Consider the following 12,509-nt stretch of genomic DNA (forward strand, 5'->3'; position numbering starts at 1 on the left):
CTACATGCAATAGAGCTTTATAAAGTATCCTAGCCTTATCAGGTAGAAGCACTAGATATCCTTGTAAACTCTTACTGCTGCCTGCTTCCTGTTATTTTAGCATGCTAAATAACACTTGTGCCATTAGAGTTCCGATCCTTTGTTTCCCATGTGTTTCTGCTTTTACATTTTGCTTTGCTTTGCTTCTCTCCCACCCGTTTGGTGTAATACCTACATCTTCTCTGCCAAAGCAGCTTTTCTCTTAGTAGCTCAAATCTAATTTTTCACAGGGTAAGCTACATAGAATATAAATTCCGGGAGAGACAGGTTTCACATGGCTTTTTGTGTTCTTAAATAGAAAGCGATAAGTAAACTGTTCCATTTTAAATCATATGCGACTTTTTGGTAATTTACAGCAAACGTCAAGTACTTATGCCTCTTTCTTGGCAGCAGCTGAATAGAAACACATGCCTAGGATTCAGACTGGTATTTGAGGACATTGTTTCTAATATTCACAGTGAAAGCTGCATTTTTGAATAGGAGGAGTGTGGTTTTTGTCTTTTTTTATAGACGATAATGGATACAATGATTTTCCCGTTTCCAATCATTTGAACATTTGAAATGTGTCTACTAAATATGAATAACTGTAAAGTCCAAAATTTCTAATGTAGATGGCACATAAAGTACTTATCGACAGAGCACATTTTAGTCTTTTTTAAATGGTTATCTTGAAGATTTTTATGCCTATTTAGTTCGTTATCATTTACTTTCAGCTTCTACCAATTGAAACCCATATAATTCTTCCATGTTCATCGTTGAACTTGAGTCAGCCCAAAATGTGAAGCCACAGAATGATGAGAGCCTATAATCCTGCTCCATCTAGTGATATTGAAGATGAGCTTGCTACCAAACATTTACAAGACAGCTTTGTTGATAAAGCATTTTAATGTAGCCAGTTGAATGAAGGAACTGTGCAATCTGCTTAGAACAAAAGACCCTGAAACTGTTTGGATTATATATTTGATCACCTTGGTATATATATTTGCTTTAATTACAGACTGAACATTCAGGATTTCATGATTTGTAATATGAAATATGCTAACTAGTGCTACTACAATTTTAAATACTATAGAGAGCTAATTCTCATCAACAATTGGTGTAACGATTTCACAACGATAACTGAGAGCAGTCTGTATTCGTTTGTGTAATATTTCTGGGAGGTATATATCCATTTTTTAAAATGAATTATTTCTAACTGACAACAATATCAAGGCATGTTTCCCAAAGAAATAAAATTTCAGACTAGAAATATTAAACTAAAAATCATCATCCCAGTTGTTGCCATAACCCAAGTCTCGGGATGCTCCAGGGAGAGCGGGATAGAAAGCAGTTTGGGCATAATGGAAAAAAAGTTCTGACAGAACACTCAGATATAGAAGAATATCCAGCTAAGGAATGCATTTTGGAATAAAAAAAATAGTGAGGGTGAAGTCATGGTTCCCTTAAAGTTAATGAGGATAGTTAATCCAAAATGGTCAGGAGACTAGCAGAGACACTGAAGGATTAGAATGAAGTTGAAGCAAGGAGATTTTTCAGGAGGATATTTTTTCTAGTGCTTTTAATGAGATTGTTCAGTAGAATAAATATGACTGTTGAATTTTTTTTTTCAACTGTTTTGGAAATTGAGGAAAGAGATGAGGGTAAAATGGTCTATGAAAGGTAGCTTTGCCACGGTGATGTTTTGGGATTTTTTCTTCATATATCGTGGGTTGAAGTGACACAAGTTATTGAAATGGAAGAGAACTTAAGGAAAAAATTGAAGCTGAGAGATGGGGAAGAAAAGATGAGTTCACTTGGACAGTTGGAAAGGTCAGAGACTGTAAGGATTCTGATTTTTAGGAGAAAGGAAAGAAATTTGGAGAGAAATTAAGAGTGTAAAAGATTTTTTTTAAGGTGCCATTTTTTTGAAGTTATTGAATACAGTTCGCAGAAATAGGACAGAGCAAGAGGAGCAGGAGCACTGAAGAAAGACTGTTACAAATTGATGAGTAATATACTTGATTATGTCTCTGAAATAAGAGTGACTGCTAATATTATTTATTCTCCATGATGTTTTTCTTACTGAGAAATGAGATATGAATGGCTCAAGATCAGGTTGGTGATTGGGTTTGCTGTGGGGTTTTTGTTTGTTTCTAGGACATTCAGACTTCATGTGAACGTAAACAATTTCTACAGGATTTGCATTCAGCTTCTTCATTTATCTACTCTGTAGCAATATTATATGGAAAAAATGAAGCTAACTTTTTTCTGTCTACTATCATTAAACATTATCTATACTCACACATGTGTTTGACATGAATTTTCATATAATCATTTTATTAAACAGGAGATTGGCTTTTGGACTGTTTTGTTTCAAGTCATACTTTGAATGTGATTTACATTGAAATTCTTAATGAATGAGGCTTTATTAAAGCATTGTGGAATGTAGGCAGTATAATATTAACTAATATTCTGGAAATAGAGGTTCTATCAGCATCCTCCATTTAATATTAAAATTAGTTAAATGTGCCTTAATATAATCCATTGAAGTAAATTAAAATGTAAAAGAAATCATAGGTCCCATGTTAAATTACTGCTAGCAGGGAAATAGAACTGAGTGCATTAGGATTATGAAACAATTACATATATACAATTAAGGGTTAACAGAGCTGTGGCAAACTCTGTGATTAACATAACTGTGGTCAGCATTCATTTTTGCTTGCTACTGCAGTGTTTTTTGGTCAGCATGTCTAACCACTGTAACCACAGCAAAATCTTTTAATTGCTTAACAGATGTATTTCTTGGTCGTTTTCATCATGACTGAACTGAGGGTTTAATGTTCATGAGAGCAACAAGAATGCCACCTTCTCCTGGCCATGTGTAATGAAAGTTGCTTTCAGTTACTTAGTTCAAGAGTGTCTCCTGTTGACCACACTGAGAATATATAATAAATACTGCCATGAGACACCATTGGTTGAATATGCAGTGTTGTAACATTCTACTGTGTGATTTGTCTTTTTTTTTTTTTCCTGGATTTTCCTTCCTTCCTTTCCATAGAACCAAAAGAACTTGAAGACCAGCCATGATGCTTTAATAGCAAAAAGTGACGAACTGAATCTACAGCTTAGAGAGGAGCGGTTAAAGTGCCTTCATCTTGAAAAAGAATTGCAATCAGTAACTATTTCAAACCGAAGGGCAGAGGAGGTGAGATTATGTTCAAGAGAGCTAGAATATGCCTTCGATAGTACACATAGATAAGGGAAAAGTTAATGATGGGATACTTTTTAATTGTGGAAATGTGAATAGGCCTTTCAAACACATTTAGAAGACTGACCTGGTAATATATATACTTTCATCCCATTAAAAAGAAAAACGTGGGGCTGCTGCTTGCATTTCATAGAGTCATGAACCACACCTGGTCCCCATGCCACATAATCACTGCACCAGTATTTGGACAATATTTGAGGTTAAAGCACAGGATTTCATGTCAAATCTGATGCTAAACAAGTGGATTGTTAACCGGAAAAAAATCATAATACTTGATTTATTGATCACATATTGCTAGTTTTTTAGTATTATTTCAAGCTGATTTAATTACAGTACAGTGTAGTATTGCATCTTACTCAGCAGTTCAAATCAGTCACTTGTATTTCTTTGTCTATTGGCTCTCAGAAACTAGTGTCATCATTAACAGTCACCCAGATATAGGGCTAAAAATCCAGTGGTTTATTCCTCATTCTCTTGAACATATGAGGAGTAAGAGTCTGCAAACTTACTTGTTTTTTCTTACATTTTGTAGCAACTTAAATTTAGTTTTACTACCTGGTTACTCATTTTGAATGGATTTTACATGAACATAGATATTTCCTCCAAACCTTTAAACTATTCTAATGCTTGCAGGGTATATCTTCTGGGTCAAAGCATCTCATATCTTTAAAAACATATCCTCGTTTAGTGAGTATTTTGAAAGCAAGGTCTTGTTCTTTCTATATGGTTAATAAAAAAAATTTTTACTATACGGGAGTCATTAACTAGCTAGTACTAATACTCTCAAAATGGAAATAAAAATTTTTAAAGCTATAGATTTTATTTTATTTTATTTTTACATGACAGAATGTGATTAGATACTGTTATTCAACTGGGACATGTTAGCCTCAGCTTCATACAAACATCATGAAAAGGACTCTCTGGGGCAAATATAAATCCATGTGGGGAAAAAAAGTGTTATTTTGAAGTTTCTAAGAGACTTGTATAAAAAGAACAAATAAAAGCCTGCCAATGCCTACAGATGATTAACTGTCTATCCGCATTCATTGTCATTCCTTTTGTGTTGTGCGTTCCTTGAAACTTTCTTCTTCATTTTAGTTACAAGAAAGAATAAATGATCTAGAAAAGGAGAAGGAACTCTTGAGAGAAAACTATGATAAGCTGTATGGCAGGTAAGTAGTAGTTTCTGTATATAAAAAACTTGATTCCTGTCCTGTTTAATAGGTCTTCATATGCATATTGTGTGTTTGTGTACACGTGTAAATATACTCATGCTACAGTTTGTCATATCAGTAAGCGTATATGGAAACTTTTGTGGTGTTCTGTCTGTATTCCATCTGTTCTGTTGAAATGGATCAGCTCCCATACTTGTTCTGATACTCTTGAAATAGTAGATTACTCCTTTTAAAAAATCTAATTAAAAAATAAGTAGAAGTCACATTACTTTGAACTTCAACACAAAAAGTTCTTATTTGAATTTCTAATAACTTTTTTTCAGGGTTACTGTTGAAAGAAATATACATCTAGGTAAACATACATTCCTTTAGGTTTATTTTATTTTAATTTGTTTTGGGAAAAGGTGTTTGAACTTTTTGTGTCAGTTCTTCCAGCACTTCTCAGTGGATGTATATAAAGTCTGATATTTGACATCTTCTCCAACATTTAGTTTTGGGGGGTGGTTTGTTTGTTTTGGTGATGGTTACCATTTCACTTCTACTAGTTCTGCTTGAGGCTTTGTATAGGCTCATGTGAGTTTTTACTAAGGTTCCTATATGTATATAGTTGTATAAATTGTATCAGCAGTGCTTACAATGAAAATGAAAATACATTGCCAGATATGATTCAGAAATTCTCCGGTACAGAAAAGAAGTAATTATAGTCAATTGCCACAAGCATATTAAAGGAAAAAATGACCTTCAAATGAACTTTTCCTTTATTGTGAAACCATGTGGTTTTTTTACACTGAAGAGGGTTAGAAAATAAGACAAATGTCCTAAAGCTAATAATTGCCTCAGAAAGTCAGTAAAATGCTTGAATTCTTTTCTCGTATCAAAATTATTTCTCCTCTTAAAGTTTGTCCAGTTTGTCAGTGTGATGTCTATCAAAAAAATACCAATGTCTAAACACAATGCAAGTGATATCAAATGTTTAGTATTCTTACAATATTATACTTTTTGTACTTTCTACAGCGAAATGAAAAACTATATTAGTAAAACTGTGAGTACAAATAGCTTAAAACACTTTTACATAGGAGATGTAACAGTTGTGTAATCACATTATTTATTTGTATAGAGGCAGTTGGTCAGTTCTCTCTTGCTTAAGTTCATTGTTGTAGATTCCCTCCAAAGTCTGATCATGTTATAAATATTTCTGATTTTTATTTTTTTTCTCCACTATCATTATGGAGAGAAATAACTTTTACTAACAAATCAGCTTACAATCTTGGCTTGAAATTTTATGTTCTATTTAAATCATAGTGGGATAACTTAAAAAGACGTTTAACTAGATAAATTTACATATGGTTCTCTCATAATGCAGTAATCTACAACACAGCTTTTCTTTTACCTAAAATGACCTGTCTTTTCATGTACTCCCATTTAAACTTTGATTCATGTTTCATCATTCCTTGTTACTATGTAGGTAACAAGAAATTAGAAAGATAAATGGATTATTTCATTATAACTACTGTTTCATGACCAGCTTTTTCTGTTGGCCTTTTGAACAATGCAACTTTAGTTAGTACAGCTTACCTGTTGCTACCAGTGGATAAGCCAGTTTCCACAGGTGCCAGATAATTAAGAAATATTTTTTTCTCTTCTTAATGGAGGAACAGAAGCATAAACCCAAAATAACATGCTAATGCTATTTTTTTGGAAATCCATTTGAGGTTGATGGGAATTTTGCCAAAGCCAAGACTGCAGAACTGGATCTGAAAAGTTTACAAAGAACAAGTACGAATTTGTCAGTTGACTCTTATTATTTAGTCAGTATCCAAGAAAACAATTCGTTTGGATAAAAGGTTTGGAGGAATTGTTTTCATATGACCTTGTAATGCAAATCTAGCAATGCTTAAATTCTCTCCAAAGGAAATGGTGCCAGATGTGGTTGACCATTTATAGTTACCCAGATGGCTCCAACTCCAGTGAAATACAGTAAATGGGAAAGAAATTCCACATGAATTCAAGTAAAAGTAATCTTAAAATTCAAAAGAAGAAAGCAACAGAAGTGGACTCAATTCAAACTGACATAAACATTAGCATTATGTAGGGTTGGATAAAACCTGTCTTCTAAAATGTTCTTCATTGAAACATCTAAATTCTGAATTACCATCATAGTATGTGTTGATAATTTTTCTGCCAGCGTAGTCTTTTGAAAAACTGAAATAATGTTGTAGCTACATCTTCATATGAAGTAATTGTACCTAAAGATAACTAGTTATCATGGTCATTATAACTTGAAAACTTATTCAGAAGTTTGAAAACTAAGGGTATTTGATATCTTTTCTTGCTAAGATTTATTCTTTCCTTATGGGAGCCAATCAGACTTTGAGGAGTGGTAAGTCTAAGCAATTGTAGAACACACTGTGTCTCTTCTGTACATATGCAGTATTACAGAAATGATTGTGGGTTCGGTGCCTTATATTTGCTGCGTATGATCTTCAGAATTATAGCAGAGTGAAGTGTCTATTACTGTAGGACTTAAAAGCACTGCTTAAGTTCATGGATGCTGTAAAAGATGCTCTATCACACTGAAAGATGGTATATGCCTAGAGATCTGTGTAAATAGGTGAGATAGATATAGTATGAGAAAAAGATAAAATACAGAGAGAGAACTGTTTTTATGAAGATCACAAATCAAGAATATAAACTCTCACCATATACTTTAGAGTCTACAAATCATGCTATAATATTTTTTTCTTTAATTTTAAGGTCATTCTTCAAATGCATTGAATATAAATGCTCTTAAATGTGCTCAGAACCACTTCATGTAGTCATAGCCATCAAAACAGGCAGTTCTCTTTCAGTTGGCATGTACAGTCTGCAAAGTTATGTGGGCTGTCCCTTCTGTGATATTTCTTTCTTTGTATTTTTTGGTTGAGCCTTTTGTTACGTAGATTTCTGGGAGAAATAGATTGATAAATAGATAGCTGTCAGAAGATCTTTTTTTATACATTTATATATGTAAAATATAACTTTTTTTTAACTGGTGAGCTTCACCAAGATGAAGAGTTGAGGAACTGACTCTTTTTTAAAAAAACCCTGTAATTTCTGATTGTTCATAGAATATAAAAGTGAATAAACTGGTTTATGGTTGGTTAAGATGAAGGACAATTTTCCAGTCAATAAGAATGCAAGTATTGAATAATAATAACATGAAGACCATAGTACTCACTGTCTAAATTACATAAAAGCACATTGCATTGTTTTATCTTTTTACCTACTGCGAATTATACTGTAAATTATATAATGTACTTAATTTTGTTTCAATTTGGGTTACACATTTTGTTGTGGTGTCCATGCAATTCTTATTGCACGTAGATTGGTAGTTTACAAGTAAATGATGTGTTACAGGCAAAATAGTTATTCTAATTTCAGTGCTCACCTCTGGTTTTTATTTAAAGTAGGAGAAATATTACTTTATATGTGCTTCTTAATCAGTATCAGAATTGTTGTTTTACAGTATGAGAAAACTGTTGTCACTTTGTGGTCAACATTTCTTTGAACAGGCAACTGAGTTTAGGCTCTGTATGTTTCACAAATTTAAAAGAAATCAGGTGGGTGATCCCAGTTCTCTGCATTAAGAGGTTTTGTATGCGGAAAGAATGGTTTTGTCAGTTGTCAGTTGCTGAGGTTTGGAGTTGTGGATTACTCTGGGATATGCATCTGAATTCCTTTTCTAGTCCCACAAATGTTGCCTGCTGCCAACTTTTCTGACTTTGGAGCTCTAAATTAAGGCCAGTTCCTTTGCTCATCCCACAAACTCTTTCATGTTTTTTAACCGCAGCCTGAGAAAGGCGCCTTGGTTTCAACAGCAGCAGACCAGCATATGTTTACTTAATTCCTAAGACATGATGACAGTGGTCTCTGTGCCACTAAAAGCTTTTTTCTTTATTATCCTCTGTTGAAGCTGATTTCTAAAAGTTTTTCACATGCCACATGTTTTATTGCAGTGTCTTCAGTATGACCCATGAACAGCAATGGAAATTAAAGGAACAGCAACTGAAACTGCAAATTTCTAAACTAGAGGCTACCATCGAATCTGATTTAGCATACAAAAATGAAATCCTTGACAAGATCAAAGTAGAAAGAGGTATATTTCTGAAATAACTACAGTTTTCTCATGATGTGAGATTCTCCTGTGTTGGAGTTCAGGTATATTGCCCAGAAAAGTGTAGTTTCTGGTTTTGGTGATTTCAGAGCTGCCTTTTAAGTGTACATTTGAGCAATATGCTTAAGTTATGACTAGCTATTAAGTACAAAAATTGACCCAATGCAGGTTATGTGCTGAATGAGGATCAGATAACTCCAGCTGCATTTCTCTTGCGTTACTATTTACTCATTCTGTATTTCTTCTCTCCTCTACACTGAAAATTCTTATGGAAAAGAGGACCATCTGACAGTCCCTCTCAAATTATAAACCACTATTCTAATTTTATTTGCTGTACAAAGTTACATGAAGCCTGTATAGGCCCTTGAAGATGCTTATTTGTCTTCAACTTTGTGAATTCAGAATTTTTTAATATTTTCAATATGCATTCATTTTCCACTATGTGCATTTACAATAATATAGTTTTCTTCTAATCTATTGAACAGATTATTTCATAGGTGTTCTTCCCATGCTGTAGGACAAATTCTCAGTGAATCTTTAAGACCTTGCAGTCTTCTCTTTTTTTTTTTTTATCCTCAATACTGTGATATGCTGTGTCAACATAAAGTATACAAAACAAGAGCACAGGCAGGAAGTAAGTTAAAGATTTTTAGAGTTGATTCTTCAAATGTGTATTTTTAAAAGGTGTTTTTCTGTGAACAATCTAATGGAATGAAGTGAGCCAACTTGTTGTGAATTCTTCTTATGATTGCGGCTCAAGTTCGGCATGTGCTTACCATTAAGATTCTGAGTAGCTCTACTGACTTCAAATACAAGATTAAATATTTAAACATTTTATTTGGCCATGGCAAGTGTTTGCAAAATTAGCCTTAAGTGATACTAAAATAAATAAGATGCCTTGAGCTACAATAAGATGAAGTTATGACATATTGACAGTTAGAGACAGTTGTTAATGACAGTTTGATTATGCAGTGCAAAATGTGAAGTGATATTAAGAGCATGAAAATGTTCTAGGTTGTACTATTATTTGGTTAAGTTGAATGTGGAAAATCAGGCAACACCTTCCATCTTCTATCCTATCTGTGGACATTATGTTTAAGTGGCAAGTCTTTACCACCCCTTCCCTATATTGGTACTTAATAGCTTGTTGTAGTCTTACACCAGATCACCAGGTTACTATGCTTTCAATTTCTATTGAATTGAACTTGCTGCAGCTTGAGTAGATGTTGTAAAACCCTATGTTACAACACCCAAGGACTGTGTATCTAGGATTTTATTACGGCTTCTTGTCTTTGACAAAACTTTGGTAGTATAAGTTTCTTCAATCACATACTTTAGAGTATCTGCCTTTGCTGCATGTCCCTTTTTTAAGTTCAGCAGGAGAACTGAAGGACTGTTTGTTTTAACCTACTGCCTGGAACTACTGTAGAAATAGTGTCTTGTTTACCCTTTCTATTTTGGCATATGAATCTTTTTTCAAAACTTCTTTCCCAGGACTAAGAAATGTTAAAATAAATGAAGTCTTGAAAATTTTTAATGCTACAGGAGAGTAACATCATCTTGTCTTTTTCCATGTCCTCCTTCAGTATTTCTCTTTTAGAGTGATTATGTAATTTGGATATGAACTTTTTAGTAGTATTTTTCTGTCCATAAAGTCATAATGTGTTTTGTAATACTTAAATACATTTAGACGGAAACCAGAATAATTTATTTCACATTGTGACTACATTTTCCCTTTTTTTATAGAACGTTGTATTTGCAGATGCTTTATCACCCTTCCCCTTGCCCCATTTCCCTTAGTCATTTATTCTAGTGTTTCTCATCTTTTCAATATCTCCCAGATTCTCAGCCATAAATTGCAATAGCTGTTCGGTTCATGTGCATTCTATCTTCCTGACAGTGTTGTTTCAAGCAAGTCTCAAAAGGTTGAGATAAGCTAATACAAAATGTTAAGTTGAAACAATTAATATAGCAAGGATTGGTGTCACTTATCTCAAAAATTCATACAGTGTATGTCTTTACCTGGTAATATTTATGTCAAAATCACTTTTGTTTTTCATTAATGTAATCTCATGCCTTTGCTTCATTTGTTGTTCATGGTTGTAGTACTGTTTTACACAGAATACGATATTTACTAACTGCAGGTTTTTTGTAGTTGTCTTAATGGACAAATATTTATCCTGTGTCAGTAAAAATTGACCTGTGAAATATACAAGTGAAAATTACATTTCACTCCCTAAATATTGTTCTTCTGTCCATAAAACTGTCCCAAGAAAATCAGCATAAATACAGTTCCAGTTTTATTCCATGGGCTAACAAAGAAGACAGTTCTGTTGCCCGAAATTGGACCTAGACAAATAGAGGGTTTGGCAAGGAAGAGGGGGAGGATAGATCTTCTACGTGATGGTAGGTAGATTATGGGATAGTAAGCAAAATAGGTGTCAGTTGTCTTGAAAGCGTGTACTTTCTATTTACTGGGAAAGACAGTGATGGTTTTCTTCTCCCCTGCTACCTGGTTGATACTGGTTGGTCTATAAGAACTCCTTCTGTGAATTTTTGTAGGAGGTGAACAAATGTGGAGGCTTTTTCTGATTAAGATTCTAATTATTTTCACATTTGTGAATATGTACATGTATGTAATGTGGAAGTCACCAGTGCAAGTTTATTCAAATTCTGATTTTGAATGGGATGCTTATATTGGCATAATATGTTGTACAATATTGGCACAATATTTTGATTACAGCTGAGAAAAGTATTATTGCATGGTCCCTTAAGTGTTTTGTAAGGGCCTTATCAACACGGAGGGCTATCTGCAACTCCATAGTCTGCTTCCACTCATGGCTCTGTAGCCTTTCACGCAAGCTGCTGTGGCAGTGTTTTCCAGAGCCTCCAGGGCAGTGTTTTTCTCTCTTTCTTGTGCTGTTACTGTCATAGCCTTGCTAGTGAAAACCCTGATATTGTGATTATGAGTTCTTGGGGGATGTGGTCACCAGTGGTGTGAGAATTGCCTCTTCTCTCCCCCTTCTTCTTCCCCTTCACTTGCAGTTTTTGGGTTAAATTAGGGGAAGCAAGCTAAACAGCATCCAGCATGCAGCACCAACCCCAATCCAAGTGTGCTCCAATTAGTGCTGATAGTATTGTAAGTGGAAACAACCAATAGAGAGTTTGAGTGGCTCCTGATGAAAAACAGTATATTTGGATATGGATATGGGAAAACTGAGTGGCAGGACCCTCCTGTCACTTCTGTTCCCTAAAGGCTATTGCAGAGGTATTCCCTTTCCTCCTGCCTCTTCCCCTGCATGTCTTGAATTTTTCTTGTTGGTTGGGATCATAGAAACAGCCTGTTGAGAATCTGGAGAGGCAACATGGACAGTACTAAGATAAACTGAGCTGTGCTATTGACAGATTGTCCCATTTTGGTTCAAGAAGCTGTTGAAATTGCCTCAGTTTGAGCAAAAGCTGTTTCTATATAGCATTTAGAGTTTTGTTGTTAACTTACTAAGCAGCAAGTGTGAATGAATATAAAAAATGAGTACAAAAATTTCACTGGGGTACACATTAGCAAAAGAATGGACTGGACTTGTGGCTCTTGTCAGAAAATTCATGACAATGAGATGGAAGTACTTGAGGAGGGATATCTTGTCTCCTTATACCTGGAAAAAGTGCCAATTCAAATCTTGGTTTAAATTGTAGGGAAAAGAAACAACATCAGCATGAGGGGCCCTTTTTCTCTGTGGGAACCTTCCCAACAGATATAGGTCTTCCGGCTATATTAAGTGGCAGAGTCCAGAAGACTCAATTGCTGATAAGTGTTTCACCATCTTTTATGAAGGCCTGCCTTCTCTGCCCATGCACAAGGTTTATTTTAATTGTTCTCTTATTTGCTTTCTCATTT

General features: G+C 34.4%; 1 protein-coding gene across 12 annotated transcripts in view; it reads left to right on the forward strand.

Annotated features, from left to right (window-relative positions):
• The window catches only part of RPGRIP1L (RPGRIP1 like), a 79,268-nt gene that overhangs the window by 19,875 nt on the left and 46,884 nt on the right, over positions 1 to 12,509 (forward strand). For 11 of the 12 annotated variants that reach the window (XM_074882043.1, XM_074882050.1, XM_074882048.1 and 8 more), the window contains 3 exons: positions 3,077 to 3,223; positions 4,385 to 4,458; positions 8,457 to 8,596. In XM_074882043.1, the coding sequence (XP_074738144.1) occupies positions 3,077 to 3,223; positions 4,385 to 4,458; positions 8,457 to 8,596 (361 nt within the window). Of the gene's footprint in view, positions 1 to 3,076; positions 3,224 to 4,384; positions 4,459 to 8,456; positions 8,597 to 12,509 lie in introns of those variants that run through there. The other variant, XM_074882055.1, reaches the window with a different exon arrangement.

The sequence above is a fragment of the Strix uralensis genome, chromosome 12 (assembly GCF_047716275.1).
Source record: "Strix uralensis isolate ZFMK-TIS-50842 chromosome 12, bStrUra1, whole genome shotgun sequence".
NCBI lineage: Eukaryota > Metazoa > Chordata > Aves > Strigiformes > Strigidae > Strix > Strix uralensis.